General features: G+C 39.6%; 3 protein-coding genes across 4 annotated transcripts in view; 2 read left to right on the forward strand and 1 right to left on the reverse strand.

The window, feature by feature from the left end:
- The window catches only part of LOC125801678 (zinc finger protein 160-like), a 289,977-nt gene that overhangs the window by 87,058 nt on the left and 178,626 nt on the right, over positions 1-24,293 (reverse strand). The gene's annotated exons all lie outside the window — the stretch shown is intronic.
- LOC125801360 (zinc finger protein 239-like) overlaps positions 1-24,293 on the forward strand; it is a 151,085-nt gene that overhangs the window by 56,973 nt on the left and 69,819 nt on the right. The gene's annotated exons all lie outside the window — the stretch shown is intronic.
- LOC125801256 (zinc finger protein 585A-like) lies at positions 1,311-8,796 on the forward strand. Of its 2 annotated transcripts, XM_049477684.1 has the most exons (4): positions 1,316-1,348; positions 1,522-1,599; positions 1,683-1,722; positions 7,247-8,796. In XM_049477684.1, the coding sequence occupies exon 4, from the start codon at positions 7,422-7,424 to the stop codon at positions 8,577-8,579; it is 1,158 nt and encodes a 385-aa protein (XP_049333641.1). In that variant the 5' UTR covers positions 1,316-1,348; positions 1,522-1,599; positions 1,683-1,722; positions 7,247-7,421; the 3' UTR covers positions 8,580-8,796. The 2 variants fall into 2 exon arrangements, with proteins under 2 accessions (XP_049333642.1, XP_049333641.1); XM_049477685.1 differs by lacking the exon at positions 1,522-1,599 and having other exon boundaries at positions 1,311-1,348.

Below are 24,293 nucleotides of genomic sequence, written 5' to 3' on the forward strand. Positions count from 1 at the left end.
TGGTGACCATCACAAAGTGAAGCATTAATTTTTTAATACAAGGAGTAAGTGCTTCTCTTTGGGGTAGTCAAAATGGTACTATTGATCAATTAAGTGAAAGCGCTTTAGCATTTATTACATACACAGTGTTAAAAAGGTTGTACATTATTTACCATTAAAATTCCTTAAATTAATGGCTCAGGTCATAATTAACTAACAGGGTCTAATACATTTTTAAACATTGGTTATTTGGTAATATGTGAATGTCTTGTTTAAAGTCATTTAACATTTTATTTTAGATACTGTAGACAAATGTTTAGAAATCCACTTATTCTTATGCAATTCCACTTCTTACCTGTTTTACCTGAACATCTCCTCGCTATAACCCCTCTGGAAACAAATGTAATATTTTCAAGCGGACTTTTATATTAGGAACTGTTGCTCATTTCACAGCAATGTTCAGCAGCAACTCCATGAACAGCTGCCAGAAAGACACGTGAGTTTCCCATCAAAATAAAAGTCCGCCTATAAAATATTACACTTAAAAAGAAAGAATTGGTTTTGGAAATGATTGTAGCGAGGCATAGGTCAGGTAAGACTCTGTAAAGTGTATTTCACTCTGCCACTAGTGTTTTTATAAGTAATGTTGATTAACTTACTGATTTAACAGAAAACTCACAATTTTACTGTGATGATAAACATAGTTTGAAAATATATAAATAAAAAAATGTTAGCAAATTGCAGTATCTTTATCCACGCTGTTTTATTAAGCTTAGTTTTATTAAGAAATCCCAGTTAAAACCATTAGTGTGGAATAGCAAGTGTACCACAGTAATACAGTTCTGCTGTAACTATATTAATATATTTTAAATTCAGGACACACTTTACACATTTTCATTAACCCAAAATAACACCAAAATATTCAGTATTATGAAGGAAAATACACCAGAGTAAGTGAATTTCTAAAAAATGGTCCACAATACCAACAATCCATTATTTAATTACCATACCTTAGACATTATTACATATTACTAAATTACCAATGTTTCAAATGCAATAAATCTTGTTAATTAATGATGATCTGAGTCATTTGTTTAATGTATTTTAATGGTTAGTAATGTCTGAACTTGTCTTCTAAGAATGAACTGAAGCATAACTTAATCATTTTACAGCGTTTATTACTGTTGTAAGTGTAACAGAGTAATAAAATACCTTTGTTTTAGATGAACTTTATAAAATGAGGCACTTTAATGCTGTTAAATGAAGTTTTGGCGGCCCCTGCTGTTTAGTGGTGAACTGCAGTTACGCTACGTTTGGTCTTTCTGAGCCACCGTACCTCAGCAGCGGTCTGTGTGTTTCTGTGCTGCGGGTAGGTGCTGAGCTCCGTGTTTTATGAATAAATAGTGGTTAAAAACATGTTTTAAGTTAAAAATACTGCTATTAATTCGAGTATAAGACAGATTAAAAAGTGTTTTTGTAGAGAATTCACTGATTTAGGTAATAGTTAAGAGTTTATGAGCTTATTTCTCTCTTCTCTGTTAGAAGTTCAGTGAGACTAACACGAGGCTCAGTTTTCCCTCCACTGTCTGTAGCTGTGCCAGCAGAATATCAGCTAAACCTGTTATTATTATTATTATTATTATTATTATTATTATTAATAATATTTATTAATTATTAATGAGATTTTTATTTTATTTATTCAGCTCGGTGTCACTCCAGTAAAAAGTACATATTGTCATCCAGGTATGTGTTTCATTCATATTTTAATATATTTCTGATAATGTTAAGCTATATTTTTATGTTTGTGAAATGTGCTCATGTACATCTATTTTAATGTGTATTTTTGTGGCACAAGATTCTACTGGTTATGCAGAGACAATTTAAAATAACATTTTAAGAACTGTATTTTATATTCGCTAGAAAATGACGTATGTTAAGCCATACAGTAGGCGGTTTTATATGTTGTTGCCATATATGTACTGGATCTGAGCAGCAGTGCATTTCTATGTTGCAGCTTAGTGTTAACCGCAGTAACCACTACAGTAAAAAGAAAATAAGAAAAGTACATATTGTTAATTGATGTACACTTATTGCAAATGTCATCTGTATTTTAAATATGTTGGTAAATACATAAATGTCAAACAATATTAGGTAATGTTTAATAAAAGTAGCATAATAAACAAATTCATTATTTCATTCTCTGGCATCATTTTTTATACTAGGGGAATAGACAGAATATTTTGATAAAGCGCGAAACTGATTACCCCACCAAAAAAAAAAAACAGCAACTAGGCCTGTCATGATAACAAAATTTTCAGGATGATATATTGTCCCAGAAATTAGTGCGATAAACGATAATGTTTCATTTTAAAGCACCACAAATGCTTTTTTCCCTGCTTCTGGGCTCCCAAAGGTGCTTTAAGACAATGTGCCACATTAATAATATACTAGCATAATATTATTACACCGTTTTACAGTTAAACTTTATATTATTAAGAGCAGACATTGGGCTCCAAATATAAAAATATTTTAATATCCTAAATAAATAAAACAAATAAAGTACACCCACCCTGGGTTCTGACAAACTGCACTAAATATTAAACAGACCCTTATTCAAAAAATAAAGTAACAACAAATAGATTAAATTAACATTTAAGTTACATTAATTATTAAAAAAAAACTCTGAACACATGGGCACTCACAGATTCCTTTTTCTGATCATATATGTATATGCTGTAAAACACACATTAGCTTAGTCCATATGATCAAAGACACACAGATAGCTCAGCAGGTCAGAGCTCTTGCTATAAATGTATTTGTAATGTAACTTTCAGACAAATTCTGAGCAAGAAACTCCAGCATTTTTACCGTGTGGCGCTTAAGGCAGAATTTCTCTGGGGAGCAATTTTTATATTCACTATTCAGCTGGATGAACTGGACTGGATGGTTGTGCTTTAAATAAGATCTCAGGTTAGTGATATAGCCAGCATTTGTTTCCACTGTTGTGAAACCTTGTAAACATACCGGCTGATTCGCGTTGATGGTTCTCCTCGCTCATTTGGCTTAAAGCCAAAATACTCCCGCACCGGAGCTGAGGAATGCAGCTTTAAAACACAGCCCATCCGTTCTCTAAAGCTGTTGAGTTTTGAGAAAGTCCAATTAGCCTCGAATCCGTTCGCTAGCTAACACATCTCCACACACACACTCCCCGCTGTGTGTGTGCGCGCGCGCGCATAGCGGCACCGTCACCGCTCACTCTCACTGCTGCATGAACTCTGCCTGCACTACAGTTCCTAACCGATAGATGTCGCTGTCTGACAGATCCTGCGAGAGCCAGCGAGAGAGCAGCACAGCGTACAGGATGAATGCATAAATGGAGAAATTAGGAAATCAACCGGACACACAAAATCCAGCAACACATTTAGCAGATCTGTGTAGAGATTCTATACGTTTTAGGGTCACTCTTAAAAAAATAAAAACTGTTCACTATGAGATCATAATATTCCGAATCATTCAGTATTCAAGGTATTAACTTACCAACATATACTTGTACTTATATGTAATAAAAAGGCATTGTATGATCTAGCTGCTGTTTTATTTATTCAAATTCCTGCTCCATGGAAAAAATGGGCTGGATTTGGGCATGAAACTCCCGGGCTGAAAAAAAGGGCCCACTCCGGCCCTGAATTAAACTAAATGTTTTTTTTTGTTTTTTTTTGTTTTTTTCGCGGTAAATAAAGTGCGGGAAAAACTTTAGTTTGCGCACTTAAACAAAGCGAAAATGTTCTACTCTGCACGCATTATGCATATGTTTTGCATTTTTATTTAGGATTCAGGAAAAATATGATCGCTGCTCTTAAAAATGGGCACAATTGCTAAAGCGTGTTATTATTATTATTATTATTATTATTATTATTATTATTATTATTATTATTACTACTACTACTACTACAAAATCCAAAAGATTTACAGATGTTTTGTTTGAATGTTCTATATAAAACGTTTATTATTATTATTATTATTATTATTATTATTATTATTATTATTATTATCATTATCCTATATTAGACTGTACTATTTATTTTATTAAAAAATATTATTCTTTAAATTAATAAAATATTTCAGTTACTGTCACCAAGAACATTATTATAAACACACCCTGTAGCTAAATGGCCTAACAAAGTACTACAGTACTACAGTATATTAAGGGAACTAAAATAGAATATGTCAACATCTAATAATAAGTACTTGTAACTTTCTGACAGGTAATATTCTCACTCTAATGGTAACCTAATCCTAATCAAATATTATGTACAGTTATCTTTCACTAGTGGCATCAAATATTTTCTAAGGTGATGTTATCGTAAAACAGTACTGAGGGAGCTGTGCTGAGCTGTGAAATGGTAAATTCATGTGCGTTGTGTCTGACCCGTGTGTGTAAACCTGTGTAAGGAGAATGAAAATGAAGATTTGTGCTAAAGAAACACTCATTCATAAATTCGTCAATTAAATTCTGAACGACGGAATTAATGCGTTGCTAAAATATATCATAGAACCACACAGCCATACTTGAAGTAGCATAGAGAATGAATGTGGCTCATTTTAGACCCACGCTGCCCGTTTGAGGGGCAGCGATACAAAAAGGGCATTTATTTAAGAAGTCAGAAAGGAAAAAATAATATAAGGATGTACCATGATCAAAAACAATTTAATTAAGGAATACCTTGAATACTGAATGATTCGGAATATTATGATCTCATAGTGAACAGTTTTTATTTTTTTAAGAGTGACCCTAAAACGTATAGAATCTCTACACAGATCTGCTAAATGTGTTGCTGGATTTTGTGTGTCCGGTTGATTTCCTAATTTCTCCATTTATGCATTCATCCTGTATGCTGTGGTGGTCTCTGTATTGCGCGTTTAATTATAATCCCCAACGCCTTCGAGAGAGAGAGTGTGTGTGTGTGTGTGTGTTGGCTCAGGTCTTGCGGCATCAGACAAATGAAACATGATTACTAAATAGACCAGCAATGAAAGAGTTGATAAAAAATAAGTACATTTTATTACATTTTGTTATGTTTTAATCAGGGACTACATTTTGCAAAGCCCCGTTTAGCCAGAAATACAGGAATCTAGCACATCTAATAACACAGCAGACATTTGAAGCACTTGGGGGCTTTTATTTTAACAGGAGATATAGTTCCCTGACAGAGTCAGAGGGCTGAACTGCTTGGAGAAGGAGGGGATATGTATATTCCGTCCGTTTTTGCATATGGAACGCCTGGAGGCGTTATGAAAACGCGTGGTGGCGTTATGTAAGCGCCTGGCGCCGCCACACGCTCTTAAACGCCTGGCGGCGCCTCGCGTTTGTTCCAAGGCGTAAAAGTAAGCCCTGAATGGCGTTTTGGACGCCGTTTTTTAAGTATTACACACGCTTTAAGCGCCGTCAGACCCAGGCGAATTCTGACCCATATGGCTTGCCATACTGTTATCGACGTCAGCAAAATAAGTCACTAATTTCCGATCTGCCCTGCCCCACCCAACACACCGATTAGTTTTCTGGCCGAACGACTGAACGACGCGCTCTTGTGGTGTCCAGCAGTAACACTCTGATTCAGACTTCCAGCTCCGACCCGGTCAAAGATCTTTCTATCACTCACACTCGCGCACACACATACTCAAGCTTTCCTGCCCTCCTGCTCCTCATCCCTTAGATTTTTAGACTCATCAAATTAAGTTTGAATTCAGAAATCCTCACAACCAAGTTTACTATCCAATTTATCATGCATTCTTTATTTCAGCACCCTACATTGAATGCTGCTTGTTTCTCCAAGATGTTTTCAAAGTAGCGGCCAGAAGCCATAGTCTGAGTCCCCACAGCTCTGCCCACCGCATCAATCATGTCGGGCAGCTTTTGGGGGCCTCGGACAGCTGTCCCAACTCTGTTAATTTTCCTATACGCCAAGGAAATGCCCAATCCAATCAGCAGAATCCCAGTAATCAATGTGCCGAACAAGTAGACATCCTCTGCGTCCTCCACGGAAAGAGTCGCCAGGCACACGACACAGCAGTTCTTCCACGCGTCCATCGCATAGCCAGCTTCAAACGAGGAGGGTCTCTTTGGTAGCAGTACACAGCACTAGACAGAAGTAGCCAAGCAGGATAAATAAGGGGAGGAGAGGGTGAGAAAAATGTGACTGCCTCTGAAAGAGTCAAGCTAAAGCTATTTTGCATAATAGTAGTAGTACATTTTTAGTAATGCTTACCTGCCAGATATTTGATTTATTTCATTAGCTCAACAGTTTTTTGGGGGTATTCTGGGCTTAAATAATTTAGTTTATTTAATAGATATAGGTATTCTCAACATATTTAGCATATTTTTATAGAACTGCCGATACTGACAGCATAATACTGCGATAGCACAAGAGTGAACTCTGTAGCTCCAAGCCAACATACTGTGAGCTCTTAGAACACAGAATAAAGTTAACTTACTCTTACATCCTACAACACTGAGGCCTGATACATGTGAATTCAGACTCCACCTCTTTTTGAACTGCTGCTGATGCAGCATTTCCGAGTAAAATCACAACTCTAATGCTTGGAGAAATGCGCAGTGACTATTCCGATACATTAGTCCTAGTAGCCGAAGACAAGATACATAGCCGGATTCAAACCGACAATCTCCTTAATTTGAGCTTTTTGTGCTTCAGGTCAGAACATCTCGTTCTCTCTGAAATATTGAAAAACATATGAAATTTTACATCTTTAAATTTTAAAAACTTTAGAAAACTTTAAATAATAAGCAAATCATACTGTGTGACACTGGCAGCCAGGCTGCTTTCTATATATTTTTTAAATCTAGCTAGTAAAGTAATAGAGATATGCTGCAAGACAGACAAATATATTTAGAAGATAAAACGTGATACACCTTTATTGATCCCCTAGGATTAGAGCCTTAAAACAGATTAACAGATTATTGTAAATGAAATAGTACAGTATAGTGTAGACTGAGATATTAAAGTAGTACAACATTGTATTCAGTACTGGAAAGCAACAGACAGTTTCTGTCTACTGCAGAACGAGCTAAAACTTCATATTATAATGTGTATGCATTTATGATAGGATAAAAGTACAGAAGCTTTTATGGTTATGTAAAGATGTACCAGTATTTTTCTCCATATTGTGTAACTGATTTAGGTCATTCTTTTTGGTTAATTGACCTACTTTTATTTTAAAACGCAATTAAAATTGTCTTTGTTTTTTCCAGAAATTAAAATATTCCAGGGCTTTCTGCTGAAATTCCTCACCACCAACAAAAAGGATACTTAACTAAGAGCAATAATAAACTGCTGAAAGAGGTGAAGCACAAGCCGTCTTGAAGAATCTCCAGAACACAGAAATTGGTTGATACATTTAACAGACAAACAAAGCAAAGTCCCGACATGGAGAAAAATCACCAGCGCATTCACACAGGAGAGAAACCGTATCACTGCTCAGACTGTGGGAAGAGTTTTACTCAACAGAGTAAACTCAAAATACACCAGCGCATTCACACAGGAGAGAAACCGTATCACTGCTCAGACTGTGGGAAGAGTTTTAATCGGCAGAGTAATCTCAAAATTCACCAGCGCATTCACACAGGAGAGAAACCGTATTGCTGCTCAGACTGTGGGAAGAGTTTTAACCAACAGAGTGCTCTCAAAAGTCACCAGCGCATTCACACAGGAGAGAAACCACATCACTGCTCAGACTGTGGGAAGAGATTTACTACAGAGAGAAATCTCAAAAATCACCAGCGCATTCACACAGGAGACAAACCGTATCACTGTTCAGATTGTGGGAAGAGTTTTATTCAAGAGGGTCATCTCAAACGACACCAGCACATTCACACAAGGGAGAAAACATATCACTGCTCAGACTGTGGGAAGAGTTTCACTAAACAGAGTGATCTCAAAAAACACCAGCGCATTCACACAGGAGGGAAACCATATCACTGCTCAGACTGTGGAAAGAGTTTTGCTACAAAGAGAAATCTCATAGTACACCAGCGCATTCACACAGGAGAGAAACCGTATTACTGCTCAGACTGTGGGAAGAGCTTTAATCAAAAGAGTGCTCTTAAAGTTCACCAGCGCATTCACACAGGAGAGAAACCGTATCACTGCTCAGACTGTGGGAAGAGATTTACTACAAAGAGTCATATCAAACTGCATCAGCGCTTTCACACAGGAGAGAAACCGCATCACTGCTCAGACTGTGGGAAGAGTTTTAATCTACAGAGTACTCTCAAAATACACCAGCGCATTCACACAGGAGTGAAACCATATCACTGCTCAGACTGTGGGAAGAGTTTTAATCAACAGAGTCATCTCAAACGACACCGGCGAATTCACACAGGAGAGAAACCGTATTACTGCTCAGACTGTGGGAAGAGTTTTACTGGACAGAGTGATCTCAAAATACACCAGCGCATTCACACAGGAGTGAAACCATATCACTGCTCAGACTGTGGGAAGAGTTTTAATCAACTGAATTATCTTAAAAATCACCAGCGCATTCACACAGGAGAGATAACTATCTCAGATGTTCCACTGCAATAAAAAGTGCAAATTCTAAATCTTTGACAGCCAAAACACCTTATTCCACCCAGTATCTTCACTTTGAGACACATTCCACCAGAAACAATCAAGAACTGAATTTAACAATGGCTTTTACAGGTTCAGCAAAAATGAATCTTATCTGGGGATGTTGTTTAATGTATTCCATGATATGTTTTTCCCAGACATGTGTATGAATAAAAACATGTAAAAAAAAAAACTAGAAACTCAGACTTAAGTAAAAGTACAAGTATATTTCATTAGTAGTTGAAGTGTTCTTTAAGCATCATACTTAAGTACTACTTATGTATTGCAAGTAGTTTTTTCTACATGTTCTAATCTAGTACTGTAATGTGTAGTAATGTGTTATGTAGATATTACAGAAAGAACTCAAAAGTTTGAATATCATCTTGTTTATATTATTTCAAATGTTTAGGCTAAAGGACTCTTTTCCTCTGGCTGTAGCAACAGCACAAGAACAGGAATGTTCAGGATAGAGTACATTTACATGAAGTCTTAAATTATCTTTTTTGTGTTGAACACTAGGGCTGGGGCGACGCATCGACATAATCGACGTCATCGATTACAAAAATACATCGATTTGCATAACGTGCGTCGGCGCGTCGTAAACATGGCGGCGCCTGTGGAGAGCATTAGAGGTTAGATCGGGCCCAAAAATTCCAACTGGCTGTTTTCGGGCTGTTTTAATGAGCGAAATATGATCAGAATTATGTTAATTAACACGGTAACATAGAAGCATAGAACTATTATTTAATTAAAAAGATTTTTAAGAACAGCTAAACACAGTTCTGCAAGTCAAACGCGGAGGAGTTCACGTGCGAGAGAGAGAGAGAGAGAGAGAGAGAGAGAGAGATTTGCTTGTTCTACTCACAGGTGAAGGTTCTCTTTGATCTCCTCGTGCTCAAATTCTAGTCCCATTCATAATTCTGCAGCTCCCTCAGTGTTTTCTGCCGTATTTTGCGGCTAGCGCGAGCGCTTACAACTGACACCGCGGACCGCGAGGTGCCGCCGCGTTTGTGCCGAATCCGACTCTCTGCTGAATCTGACTCCCGCTTCGCGGACAGAATCGGCACAACACCCCCGCTGTAGAACTGCGGTAGTGAAAACAGCGCTTATAAATAAATTAGTTTAGTTTCACTTTCAGTTTTCGTTATTTTTTTTTTAAATAAAAATATAATTAAAAAACAGACGCCTACATCTCGGACTATTTTCTGGAGCCCGGGTCGGATTTACGGGCGGGCCTCGGGTCATGTCGGGTTCGGGCAGAGAATCTAAGCTCTAGAGAGCTTGGACTCCGGAGAGCAATCTCCAGCTACAAAAAAACGCCAGCGGGCATCTAAAGTTTGGGAGCATTTCACGCAAAAGGGCAACAATGTGGTCCTCTGCCATACGTGCAAAAGGAGCACTTGAAGCGCAAACATCCAGGAGCACTATGTCAACAGGGTCACACAGTAAGTTACCGTTTACATCAGGGTCTCCGCGGGTGTCCTCAAAAAGACTTAAGGCTGTCTACCAAAGGTTTTAAACCTGCCACAGGCAGAAATTATACATTTTTGGTTTATATTTGTGCATGGCATTTCGCAGTTTCCAGAAACAGTAGCATTATTCATAAGTTCAGGTGTTTAGCTAAGCTAGCTGCCTTAAGTTATTTTAGCTAGCGCCGTCGGCGCTGCAGTGTCACACCGTTTTCTGTCACCGTCGGAATTTTGTGACCAGTGCTCACGGTTATGAGCGTTCATTGGCAAAACGGAAGCTTTCTATACCTACACCTTACCCTCAGCCCTAAACTGAACCGTTTTGGCCAGTCGGGGTAAACATTAGAAACGAACACGTTTCGAATCGGCCAGTGCACCGGTCTGCTGAGAACTACTTGCCAGTGGTCACAAAATCTAGCGGTCACAGAAAACAGTGCAACACACGGTTGTGGTGTATGGGAGCTTATCCATTTTTAGCGTTATAGATCTAAACAACGTGCTGTACATGTAAGTGATTATAAGTGTGGGGTTTGGTTTAGTAGGCTTGTGTTGTTGTTGTTGTTGTTATTATATATAAATATAGTAATTTATCGTTTGCTTTAAAACGTAAAATAATTATTTAAATATGTTTCTCAATGAATAGATTAGTCGACTAATCGAAAAAAATAATCGTTAGAATAATCGTTTAAAAAATAATCGTTAGGGACAGCCCTATTGAACACACAGCAAACTCCCTTAACTCCCTTAAAAAAACATGGACTGTAAATTAATTTGAGAAGCGTCTCCAGGGGGAGGTTGAGCGTCATATCAGTAGTGAAGTAAAAATAATACTCCAGTAGATACAGGTACAGTATTTTAGTACTTAAGTACAGTGGTGAAGTAAAAATAATACTCTAGTAGATACAGGTACAGTATTTTAGTACTTAAGTACAGTGGTGAAGTAAAAATAATACTCCAGTAGAGACAGGTACAGTATGTTTGGTACTTAAGTACAGTAGTGAAGTAGTTCTGCTTTGTTACTATACTGTTTTTTTTTTCATGAATAAATGGCAAAGTGATAAAGCTAGTTTACAGTAAAATCCTTTCTAGGACACTTCACTAATTTACAGGTTCTGCATCAGCCTTTAGAACTAATAATATTCAACATTTAAAGAGTGTGGATTTCATAATTCCAGGACATTCTTAGCTTAAAATTTGAGAAGGCTTTGCCATAAGGAGGAAAGAATTATAATTATAATTTGGTAAATGTATGTATCATTCCCAACCTTAACAGATTCTCATTTGTTTGATTATAAACCGTTTCTTTTTAATTTCTAAAATTGTATTAATTTATTAGGCTTGCAAATGTGTATTGTGTAAACCTGTTTAATGTTGTTCAAAGGGAGACTTTGTGTTTGTTTTTGCTGGTTAACATATGAACGTATTGTTTGACCATCCTGGAATTATGTGTTTTGTTTTGATTAATCAAATTTAATCACTAAGTGTTTTTCTTAGAACATATGGTAGATTTCAGATTTATAGTATATGCAGATTTAATTATTTCCCTTCACTTCTAGTATCTCTGTTTTCGCTCTGTGGAAGCAGTCCTCAATTCACAAAGTGCAGCATAGCTTAGCTTAATGCTATCAACCGCTAGGCCCACCCATACGAAAAGTGATGGGGGAAACATCACCTGAGCCACTCCAGAGAGAGTGCTCCCGAAAGTGAGACCCAGAGCCACAGAGAGACGACAACCTGTCGGGTACTGCCGTGTGGACCAGAGGAGCATCCAGACCCTGCAGAGAGGCCAACAAAATCCTTTTCCAGAGGTTAAATAAAATACCAGCGTACCTGTAGCTTGTAAAAAGTCCTAAAATGTCTTAAATTTAGTTTAACATATTCAAGGTCTAAACATTTCTAATAATATATGTGCTAATCAGAGCGAGCGAAAGATACACAGCACGAGGAAGCGAGAGACAGTCAGTGCAAGTGTGCATGCTCTGTGTGCTTTCTGTTTCATTTATGTTAGTTTCATTCAAAGTATCAGAAACACTCACTTTTTTTTTTTTTAGCTTTCGGTACTCAGTAGTACCAAGACATTTTAATCGGTACCTTTTTGGTAACGAATTTTGATACCTAGCCCTAATTCTGATTTAACATGAATTTTACAATGTCATATGAAACAAATAATTTTATTAAATCATTTGAGTTATTAAAACAATTGGTGTGTGATTGTTTATTTTTTATTTTAGAAATGACATAGGAATGTTTACTGAATAATGTCAAAAGTGTAAGCAGGCGATTAATTGCAAGTTTAAATAACCATTAAATAAAAATAAGGTTGACTGCAGAACACTAAAATATAATCACATACTTTTTGTTCTTCTACAGAGCCCCTGAAGTGGCTATTTTACATAATGTTTTTAAATACTTACTGTATTTACTGGTCTGTACCTGACTTCACAGACTGCTATGTTGTGCTGTGAACATGCTCTGCGATTCTCCATCCTTTCATCATGGAAAGGGGGGTTATACATTTTTGGAGTCATTAAAGATAATAAGGTAAGGTTCTCTGTTTATACAGTTATCAAAACCATATTTATTTAGCTGCCATTTGTGATCTAATGTAGGCTGCTTTTGCAAAGATCTATCCAGCTAACCTAACGCTAGCTAAGTTAGCCTAGCTCAGAAGGCTTGCATTGCTCTCTGTACAAAGCAAGGTAGGCTTGGGTGAAAGTAGCTGCTGTGTGTGTGTGTACACATGTGTGTGTGTGTTTGTACACGTGCGCGCGCTCCAAAAAGCTTTTTCTAAAAAATGATAACTACGTCCTGCCTTGTATACTCCTAATACGAGGTAGCTAGCTAACTATCTAGCTCTCTGTCATTAGCTCTGGACTTATAGCTACCTTTAGCTACTTAGCTAAAACATTCCACCCTGAAATAAAGTAGTTAACATTAGCTAACCTAGATAAAATATTCTACACTGAAATAAAGGAGTTGACATTAGCTAACCTAGCTAACTAAATCTTTTCATTCTGAAATAAAGTAAACATTAGCTAATCTAGCTAACTAAAACATTCCACACTGTTAGCTAACCTAGCTAGTTTAATCATTCCACCATGAAATAAAGTAGTTAACATTAGCTAACCTAGCTAGCTAAATCTTTTCACTCTGAAATAAAGTAAACATTAGCTAATCTAGTTAACTAAAACATTCCACACTGAAATAAAGTAGTTAATATTACCTAACCTAGCTAAAACATTCCACACCGAAATAACGTAGTTAACATTAGTTAACCTAGCTAGCTAAACATTCCACATTAAAATAAAGTAGTTAATATTAGCTAACCTAGCTAACTGAAACATTCCACACTGAAATAAAGTAGTTAACATTAGCTAACCTAGCTAGCTAAAATCATTCCACACTGAAATAAAGTACTTAACATTAGCTAACCTAGCTAGCTAAAATCATTCCACTCTGACATAAAGTAGTTAACATTAGCTAACCTAGCTAACTAAAAGGTTCCACACTCAAATAAAGTAGTTAACATTAGCTAACCTAGCTAGCTAAAATCATTCCACACTGAAATAGAGTAGTTAACATTAGTTAACCTAGCTAGCTAAAACATTCCACACTCAAATAAAGTAGTTAACATTACCTAACCTATCTAGCTAAATATTCCACACTAAAATAAAGTAGTTAACATTAGCTAACCTATCTAACTAAAACATTCCACACTGAAATAAAGTAGTTAACGTTAGCTAACCTAGCTAGCTAAAACATTCCACACTAAAATAAAGTAGTTAACATTTGCTGCCCTAGCTAGTGTTGTGGAAATTTGGTGGTTTGGAGTGAAATAATAATGTTGAATGCTAAGTCAGGATCGAAGTGAGTAGCAAGGTTTTATTGAAGTCAGACAGTGTCGCTTACACCAAGAATCTGCTTATCCAGCTACCCCCCCCCCCTCATTCCTTTTTATACGCTCTCTCAGCCCCTCACCCCACACACGTCGTATACGACGTGTGAGTACGTGGCATAAGAGCATGTGACCTTTACTACATGAATACGTGGCATGCGAAGACCTATAAGGCTTACTCCCCTGCCTTCGTTGCGCCCCCAAACTCTTTCTCGGCCTCTTCCTCTGCCAGTTTCTCGTGGTAAGATAAGGAGGGCTGCAAATGGCTGTCCCAACATGGCTTGGTCCATTGTGTCTGCCCGCTTTTTCTCTTTCCGTTTAATTTCGCTCAAAGTTGGGCGACAAAACTTAAAAAAACCCTCAAATTCTTTTCCAAACTTTCGTCTTCCTGCATGTCGGGGGTCGGGCAGGCCAGAGGCAGATTCCGTCATCTCTTTCTGTTTTCAGTCCACTATCAATGTACCAACATGGAACCACTCTTGGCCCACGACTTCAACCAGCTCGGCACTCGGGCTGATCGGCTCTTTCAGCGCTCTGAAGCCCCCCCCCTCCCTCCCCTTTATGAGTCTGGGTGTGGGAAGCTATGGGCGAGTCAGACCTCTGTGCTGCATTGTAGATCTGGGCACCTGCGAAGGCTCTGTTCTTGTCGTCCCACCGGATCGCTGCAGTCTGTTTCTGGTGGTGCTCGTCTTTTCAACGGGGCAGCTTCGAGGTCGGGTTTGGCAGCAAATGAGAGACACTGAGACAGTGCATTAACAACCTCCCCCCCTTTTTATCTTTAGATGTTATTATATATATATATATATATATATATATATATATATATATATATATATATATACATACATATATTTTTTTTTCCTGATGGCAAATAAACAACAGGAAAAGATTCCTGTGTGACTCTTTTTTTTCTTTTTTTCTTTTACTTTTTTGAGGATCCTGCACTTAACACAAGACACACAAACAAATAGTAGAATGAAAACAGAAGAATTTTCAGAATGTTCTTTTTGGTTTGCACAATTTTTAACTAATATTAATAATTCATGAATGTAATTAATATTAATAATCAACCAATTTAACCAATATTTCACTCTTGACACATAGTTGCACACTCACACAATTACATATTTCACACTGAGGCTCCCAGTAGTTGGACATCTGAAATATTTTTATCCACAGGGGGACATACATTACACTATCAGTGCCATAATCCTGGCTCCTCTGCTAAGGAGAGCCACAGTGTGAAACTAAATTAAAATGTTAAACGTTTTTTCACTTTCCTTCTCTCAATTTTTCCCTTTTTTTTCGTTTTTTTATACCCCTATATATCTGGGACCCCAGTTTTGTAATTTAGCCCCAACAACTGTGTCTCACCGCGGTTAAAGGTCACCCCACCCCACGGCCCGGGCCTGATACTCTAAGGGTGTACTCACACTAGGCAATCCGAACTGTGCCCAGGCACGGTTACCTCCCAAAGCACGGTTCGTTTGGCTAGTGTGATCGCTCCGAACCGTGCCCGGGCACGGTACGCTGAACCGTGCCCGGGCCCGCTTGGAGAGGTGGGCCCGAGCACGGTTCACTTGGACACTTGGGCCCGGGCACGGATCAAGATGACGTCAGTGATGCAACGCTACTGTAAACGGAGGACGTTTTATACACAATTCTGCATATAATATTTTTGAAAAGGGTTCTAAAGAGCACCATAATGGTTAGTGTTACCCATAATAAATTAGGACTACTATCTACAAGTCCTAAACAACAAACACATTTTATTATTACTTGAGTTTTATGTTTCGCTCCTTTGGTCACTATTTATGTATATAGCAAGTACGTCTCTTACCATACTGATGAACGTGAATTGTAGTCCGCGAGTAAAGCTGCAAATTTCTCCCTGGACGTCTGCTGCTTGTGTAAAAACCTTCTTACACGTGCAGCACGATTAGCAGTAAATCGCTGTGTTGCACAATCAATGAATCTCTGGTTCAGTTGCGTATTTGCACGCCCAAAACGACTCCAGAGAAATAAAAACAACAGTACAATCTTGAACTCCATTGTTTTGCGCGCGCATACTGTTCTTCAAAACAAAAGTCACCTGTTGATGACGAAATAATTGAAGTATTTTCACTTTCACTCTTGAAACAATTAATTAATCAGTCACTTACCACCAGTGTTTGTAGATGAAGTTTGGAGTGCGAGTGAAGGGACGATCAGTTACACGCACCCCCGCGGTACTTTGCTCGTGCTCTGTGAGCTTTTCCCCTGCGATTTTGGGTCCAGTCTGCTGCTGGAGAGCGTCCTCAGTGCGTGTTCACTTCTCTTCCCTCCACTGCAAACCGGCCTTCATCTTGCCAACTACGCCAATTTGTGGTGGAAAAAAAAGTAGTGACAGAATAAAACATGAAAATCTGAGTCTGGATCAATTATTATGGAGTAGCAATTATTTAATTGGAGAAAAGCCAGAATACATTTCAAAGCATGCGTTCAAGTTTCTCTCCCCCCGTACAGCCAACATCACAGGGTATTTGTACCTTTTTTCAGGTCCCCTCAGGCCATTGCCTTATATGGTAAAAAGCTTTGCCTTATATGGTAAACTGTCCACGTACACTGGTCAGTAACTTGTGCCACATGTGTTATATGGTGGATGCCTGAGGGATGTGATTGTGTGGTCACCTGTCCTGCACGCCCATGTGAGCCACGTACGCACACTCTAATCTCTGCAGCTAGTCACGTATCTCCAGTCACAGTTACATACATGATTAAGGAATAATTTACCCTCCTTATTGATTATGAATCACCTTAAATAAATAAATTTCCATCACAATTATCTAAGTCACCCTCTTCACCAGAGCCATCACCAGCCCAGCTATGAAAGAGGACCCATTTTCTAATGGTACAAACAAATCCCCCACAGCCACCAGAACCTCGTTAACCACTTCCTTTACAGTCAGCACATTTTACCCTTCCCAGCAGCCACAACCTCCTTTTCTGCCTCTGCCCATGCCACCGACATCCACAGGAGAAGGGCCTGCCCCACAACTATCACCACCTGTCTGGTTAGCAAAGAGGTACCATTCCTCTCAGACACGAGTACCCCAGCCACCAGAACCCCAAACAGCTACACTGTCCTGGAAAACAGAAAATGACCCAGACACAGCTCCCTCTGTCTCCAAATTTCAACCAGCTCGGACACCAGGGCCACAGCTAATTTCAACCTCAACATATACACCTCTTGACCTCTTCAAACTTTTCTTCTCTGTTCAAACAGTGCAAACACTGTGACAAAACACAAACAAGCAGGCAGCTAAAAATCTGTCAGAGGGAAAAAAGTACAAATGGACAGACTTGGATGCAGAGGAATTTTATAAGTACTGTGGTTTGGTTCTCTATATGGCTTTGATCAAAGTTGACAGCATTAATGATTACTGGAGGCAGGATCACCTCTTTTCTTTGTCCCTGCCTTCCCAGATCATGTCATGGGACAGATACAGAACAAAATCTTAGAATACTCATCTTAGTGATCCAGTTGAAGATGTCCACAATGACCAGAAAAAGTGCACAGCAGAGCATGACAAACTCTTCCGTCTGAAACCTCTAATGGAGACCATCAAGACTGCCTGCAAGTCATTTTATCAACCTCACAAAGACCTGGCTGTGGATGAAAGAGTGGTTGCCTCTAAGGCTAAAACTGGAATGACTCAGTACATGAAGTCAAAACCCACAAAGTGGGGATTCAAGCTGTTTGTCCTGTCTGACTCCAGAAATGGTTACACAGTCGATTTCTCAGTTTACACAGGCAAAAGTGACATCCCCTCTGGACATGGCCTCCCTTATGATGTTGTTATGTCGCTGGTGCAGCCAGGTTACCTCGGCACAGGCTACCACATTTACATGGTCGATTTTTATTAAGTCCCAAGCTCTTCATAGCTCTCCATGAGTGCAAATTTTCTGCCTGTGGGACCAACAACAACAACAACACCTGACACACAAAGTTTTCTTGGAGAAACTGACTCCCGAGCTCTGTGGCAGGCCTCTCCTCACAGCTCCTGCAAGGTCACCAGCAGGTCATGTTCCTGTCCCTATTACCAATCTCCAATCAGCAGCCCCCAGTGAAAGAGACACCACAGGTCGCAGGAGCCAGGGTAGCAGACAAGACACACCTTGAAAATGCAGCAAGTGTGGTGTTGCCCTGTGTCTGCCCCTGCACAGAAACTGCTTTGCTGCATGGCATGACATTTGAAAACATGAATGGAATAAATAAAAATGTGTAAATAGTTTTTCATTCTGTACGTTTTTTAAGATTGCTTTTATATGTAATTACTATATAACTATATTACTATATAATATAATTAGTAAACATTTACTAATGAACAGTGATATTTTTCATGTTTCTGCCCAAGTTTAAAGCTGTTGGCTGTTATATCAAGTAGAGTGGCAACATTCTACTCAATAAATATTTTTTTCCGAATTTTGCATTTTAAACATTTATTTCACATTTGTATATTATTTAATTTATAATCAACTACTGATGTGAAACTAAGACTTTGGTAAATAAATTAGAATCACTAATTTATTAGTGATATAAGCAAGTGGCTGCCTGTTCCAGTAGCTCTGTCTCCTCTGTGTGTTTTTCAGAGTTTTTTTTACGTTTATTTGTCGTCTCTGTACTACTACACATGTCTAGTGTGCATCTTATTTATATCCTAAGGATATTTTTAGCGTAAATATGCGGGGCAGCGAGGAATATTGGGTTTATTCCCATGAAGAACTGCTGGCCCTTCGACCCACGGGACGTGGGGGCATTGTCCACACAATACCGGGGGAACTGAGAAGGAAGCACCGAGGCTGCAGGGCCGGTGCTAAGCTAATGGCTAAGAGGACGGAGAAGCGCTGGAGGTACAAACCCTCTGTTCCGTCGGTGGTTATGGGAATGTAAACTCACTGACCAACAAATCCGACGAGCTAGCGTGTCTGGTGAAGTATCAGAAGCTCTACAGGGAATGTAGCGTGCTGTGTTTCACCAAGACCTGGCTCACCCCCGACACGCCAGATGCTAACGTGGAGCTACCCGGCTTCTCTACAGTGAGGGCGGACAGGGACCCAGCGCTATGCGGGAAGCGGAAAGGTGGGGGGATCACGCTTTTCATTAACAACAGATGGTGCAACCCTGGACATGTGTACGTGAAGGAGGTGATCTGCTGTCAGTATATTAAACTGTTAGCGGTCTCTGACTGTATTACATGCCACGGAAGCTCTCTCACGTGATCCTCGTCTGTGTTTACATTCAGCCGAGAGCGGACGTGCAGGCGGCATGTGACGCCATCCACTCCACCGTCACAGCGCTGCAGACACAGCACCCTGACGGCTTCTACATGATTACTGGAGATTTTAATCACGTAACCTAATGTGAAGGATGCATACAGGGCTATTCCACTACCACCGCTGGGGAGATCAGATCACAACCTGGTCTTCCTACAGTCTCAGTACAAACCACTGGTACTGAGGCAGCCCACTACCACACGCTCATTCAGAGTCTGGTCTCCTGAAGCAGAGGAAGCCCTCAGGGACTGCTATGACACCACTGACTGGAGCGTGCTGCTGCACCCACATGGCGAGGACATTGAGGGGGTGACTCACTATGTTACAGACTACTCAAATTTCTGTATGATGTTGCTGTTGCCACAAAGACTGTACGCTGCTTTCCTAACAACAAACCCTGGATTACCAGCACCGTCAAGGACCTCCTCAACCAAAAGAAGAGGGCGTTCAAAGATGGAAACCTGGTAGAGCTGAAGCGCGTACAGAGGGAACTCAAGGTACGTCTTAAAGAGGCCAAGGAGTCCTACAGGAAAAAGGTGGAAAGAAAGCTGCAAGATAACAACATGAAGGAGGTCTGGGGTGCGATGAAAACCATCACTGGGTGCAAGAACAACAACGGCAACAGTAGATGGGGGTGTGGACAGAGCAAACCAGTTTAACAACTTTTACAACAGGTTTGACTGTCCTCCTGCTGCTCCCTCCTCCTACCCTCCTGCAGCATCACCATCATCTCCATTTCCACCACCTTCAACTCCAACTCCACCGTCTTCATCTTCATCACCACCATTACCCTCACCTCCGTCTTCATCACCACCATCACCCTCTCCTCCATCATCATCTTCATCAGCACCATCATCCTCACTTCCTCCATCTTCATCATCACCCCCACCTCCACCATCTTCATCAACACCAACATCACCCTCGCCTCCACCATCTTCAGCTGGCAGACAAATCAGCTCCTCCAGTCCACCAACCTTTACTGCAGACCAAATCAGGAGACAGCTGAAGAGACTTCACCCCAGGAAGGCAGCTGGCCCGGACAGAGTGTGCCCCAGAATGCTCAAGGCTTGTGCTGTCCAACTGGGTGAGCCCCTCCAACATGTGTTTAACCTGAGTCGTTCCAGTTCCTAAGAAGGCATACAAGAAGCTGAATGACTACAGGCCGGTTGCTTTGACATCTCACGTGATGAAGACCATGGATCGACTGCTGCTGGACCACCTCAGACCTCAGGTCCACCATGCTGAGGACCCACTGCAGTTTGCGTACCGTGAAAAGGTGGGAGTGGAAGATGCCATCCTCTATCTTCTGCACAGAGCTCACTCTCATCTGGACAAGGGGGGAGGTGCTGTGAGGGTCATGTTCTTTGACTTCTCCAGTGCCTTCAACACCATCCAGCCCCTACTGCTGAGAGACAAGCTGATGAAGATGGAGGTGGATATGCACCTGGTCACCTGGATCACCGACTACCTTACTGGGAGACCACAACATGTCAGAATCAGGGACTGCTCCTCTGATACAGTGATCAGCAGCACAGGAGCACCACAGGGGACTGTTCTCTCTCCAGTCCTGTTCACACTGTACACATCAGACTTCAAATACCACTCAGAGTCATGCCACATGCAGAAGTTCTCTGAAGACACTGCAATCGTGGGGTGTGTGCGTAATGGTGATGAGAGAGAATACAGGACCCTGGTTGAGTAATTTGTGGTTTGGTGCATGACGAATAATCTGCAGCTGAACATCTCCAAAACCAAGGAGATGTGCATAGACTTCAGGAGGTCCAGGCCCTCTGCTCAGCAGCCAATCTCCATCGAGGGGGTCGATGTGGAGGTGGTCAAATCCTACAGATACCTTGGTTTGCACCTGAACGATAGGCTGGACTGGTCAGTGAACACTGACTCCCTCTACAGGAAGGCACAGAGCAGACTGTACTTCCTCAGAAGGCTCGGGGGTCTTTCAACACTGCCAGAAACTCCTGCTGATGTTCTACCAGTCTGTGGTAGCTAGCGTCCTCTTTTACGCACAGCAAATTTAAATTATTATAACTGTGTATTTGTATGGCTGGCATCAGATACCCTCATTATATGCACATCAACTGGTGTTCATAGTCTACTGTGTTCAACTGCACTGTTCATCTACATTACACACTACTGACTGTACTTTTATACTTCATATATTTTATTGTATTTGTATTTTTTGTATTTGTTTACAAATACAAATTGTTATACACATTTTTTGGTATTTGTATTTTTTTTTTAAGTTTTGTTTAATCTTATCCTTCCTAGTTACTTTTGTGTACTGTGTATACCCGCTGCTGGATGTCCAAAATTTCCCCTCTGTAAATTTAAAGTATCTATCTATCTATCTATCTATCTATCTATCTATCTATCTATCTATCTATCTATCTATCTATCTATCTATCTATCTATCTATCTATCTATCTATCTATCTATCTATCTTGTATGAGTGTTTGCTTGTCGAGTCTTTTGTATCGTTGTCCTCTGTATGTATGTGTACCAGTTTTGTAGTTTGTATTCCTTGAATCTCTGTTTCTTCAGTCCAGGTCTGATGTTTTGTTGTCTTAGTAAGTGTTCCAAGTTTGTTCATGTTGTATTCTTTGTGTTCTCTAGTTATTCTATGTTAAGAGTTATGTTTTAGAGTTTCATGTTTCCTTAGTTTTTCTTAGTCTTTGTTAATATATATTCTAGTCTTGTTTTTGTGAGTTTTTCGCACTACCTGTTTTGTTTTCAGTTTTATTTTTATTTATTTTGTTATTAAAAATATTTAAATTATATCTGCACTAACGTCCACCCTCCTCATTCGAAACACCTAAACTTGTATCTTTGCTTGTTTCTGGTTGCACTTGAACCACAAAGTGGACATTTAAGTGAAAACTAAATAATTAAAAACTAGTTTTAACCGTTTCTTTATCAGCTTTAATTAGAGTTTTAGTAGGGGAAAAAAATCGATTTAAATAGAAAATGTGATTTTTTTATTTCTTTTTAATCGAAGATTTTTTTTTGGGGCCATATCGCCCAGCTCTAGTATAAACATTTATTTAATTGGTTTTTAATTATTGTCCTGTAGTTCCCACAAGTTTATCCATATTTTAGGATCACCAAGCTCATTTACAAGTGTGTCTTTTCAAGGATGTTATTTGATTTTTTAACATAAAACGTAATGCCAGTCCATGATCTTTGGTGAAGTGTATGTGGTTCTGCATCCAGGCACTGCAAACAATCTCTCATACCCGGAACTTTGCACATCCTTATGAATTTCATCATATGTTTTTCAACAGCTTTTACCTCGGCTTTGTTCCATTTTGCGGCAGTGCTAAAGGTAAAACAGAAAAATATCAGATTGCTAGGACAATTACTGAAAATAATTTATATCAATGTACGTAATTGTACGTAAAAACAGTAGGTACTAAATATTTCATATTAGTTACTTAATACTTCACAGTAGTTATACAATGTATAGTAATGACAGTGGTATACACAGAATTTAGCACTTTAAGTTGCAGCATTTGAAAGGCTTAAATGTGCATTATGTAGGACCTGAGAGCAAGTGTGTGAAATGGCTACAGCAGTCCGATTTCAAAACACCACAGAGAGTAGTTTGCTCCGCCCACCCCTCCCCAGCCACAAAACTTATTTGGGTTGCCAAATTCAGCAGGCTGAATCTACACGTCTTCTAAAAACAGTATCTAGAGTTATATTGACTATATGTTACACGAGGGAGAGCTAAAGCTCTGCGATGTGCCGGACCTGACTGCGGCGTGTCTGACCGCGCGATCTCCGCGGTGTGTCTGTACCTGACTGAATTAGCTAGCCATTTAGCTTACCTGTTCAGGAGAAAAGTAGCAGCTCTGGGTCGGTCTTGTGTCTTTTTGAGCTCTAAGTCTCCACCGTTCGAACTCACTGCCAGTATTCACTCTTGTTATATTCCTGCTTTGGTCACTGAGTTTGTTTTGAGACATGCTGAGGCTTTTTAAGCTGTGTAGCAGCTGAGGTTTAACTGAACCAGCCCTGCTATCTCCTTTGCTGTGCTGCGCTGCTGTAGTGCTGGCAACCTCAGTGGGTGGAGTTAGTGTTGGGGAACGAGCAGCAGGAGGAGTCAGAGGACAAAACAAACACAAAACCTGTGGAGGACTGCACATTTAAAATAGGAACGTACTGCTGAAGTCGTGCTGACTAGAGCTGCCAGTGCTTTCACTCAACATGTTCCCTTAATATCTGATGATACATCCTGATCATTTTATCATTTACTACTGAAAATTAGTTACATAGTGGTCCTTTAAAAAGTCTAAAAAAACAACTACATGAGCATTTCATGACAACTGACAAACTTTACTCCAACAATATCATTTACTGATATAAAAATGATGTCAAACTCCAGCTGGATGTAGTTGATAACCAACTACTAGCTCCTGTAGGGCAAAAGGAAAGAGCCCCCTACCCACTTGGTTCTCAGAGGCATCATCAGAGAAATACACAGCTTCAAAACTGAATTAAGATCTGACCAGACCGCATTCAGGTCGATCGGCAGTGTATCAGTATCGGCCGATCGCCTATACCGTATTTTGCCTGATAATCGGCCGATACTGATACACTTCCGATCGATCGTCCCATCTCTAATTTTAACATTCTGTTTTCCAGGCCTGGAAAGTGCTGGAATTTTTTAGGAAGTACTGAAAATGCTTGAAATTGTTCCTCTGATTTTAGCTGATCTGATTCAGGAGTTTAGGGTTAAGCAGTAAAGCAGAGCTGTGTGTGGATGACCAGTGGATGACCAGTGAAACTGCTCGCTTACAATAAGCTGCAGTTCCTCATCCAACCACTAGTCAGAGCTGCAGCTAACTAGCTAACAGATTTATCGATTATTTACACATTTTTAAACCAAAGTTTAGGGTTGTTTTTTTTTTTAAAACATTACTCACTGTTTCGTATAGTTCATATATTCTTTTTCTCTACAGGCTCTCTCAGTCAGACATAAAAGACGGATATTTT

Source organism: Astyanax mexicanus, chromosome 4, assembly GCF_023375975.1.
Source record: "Astyanax mexicanus isolate ESR-SI-001 chromosome 4, AstMex3_surface, whole genome shotgun sequence".
NCBI lineage: Eukaryota > Metazoa > Chordata > Actinopteri > Characiformes > Acestrorhamphidae > Astyanax > Astyanax mexicanus.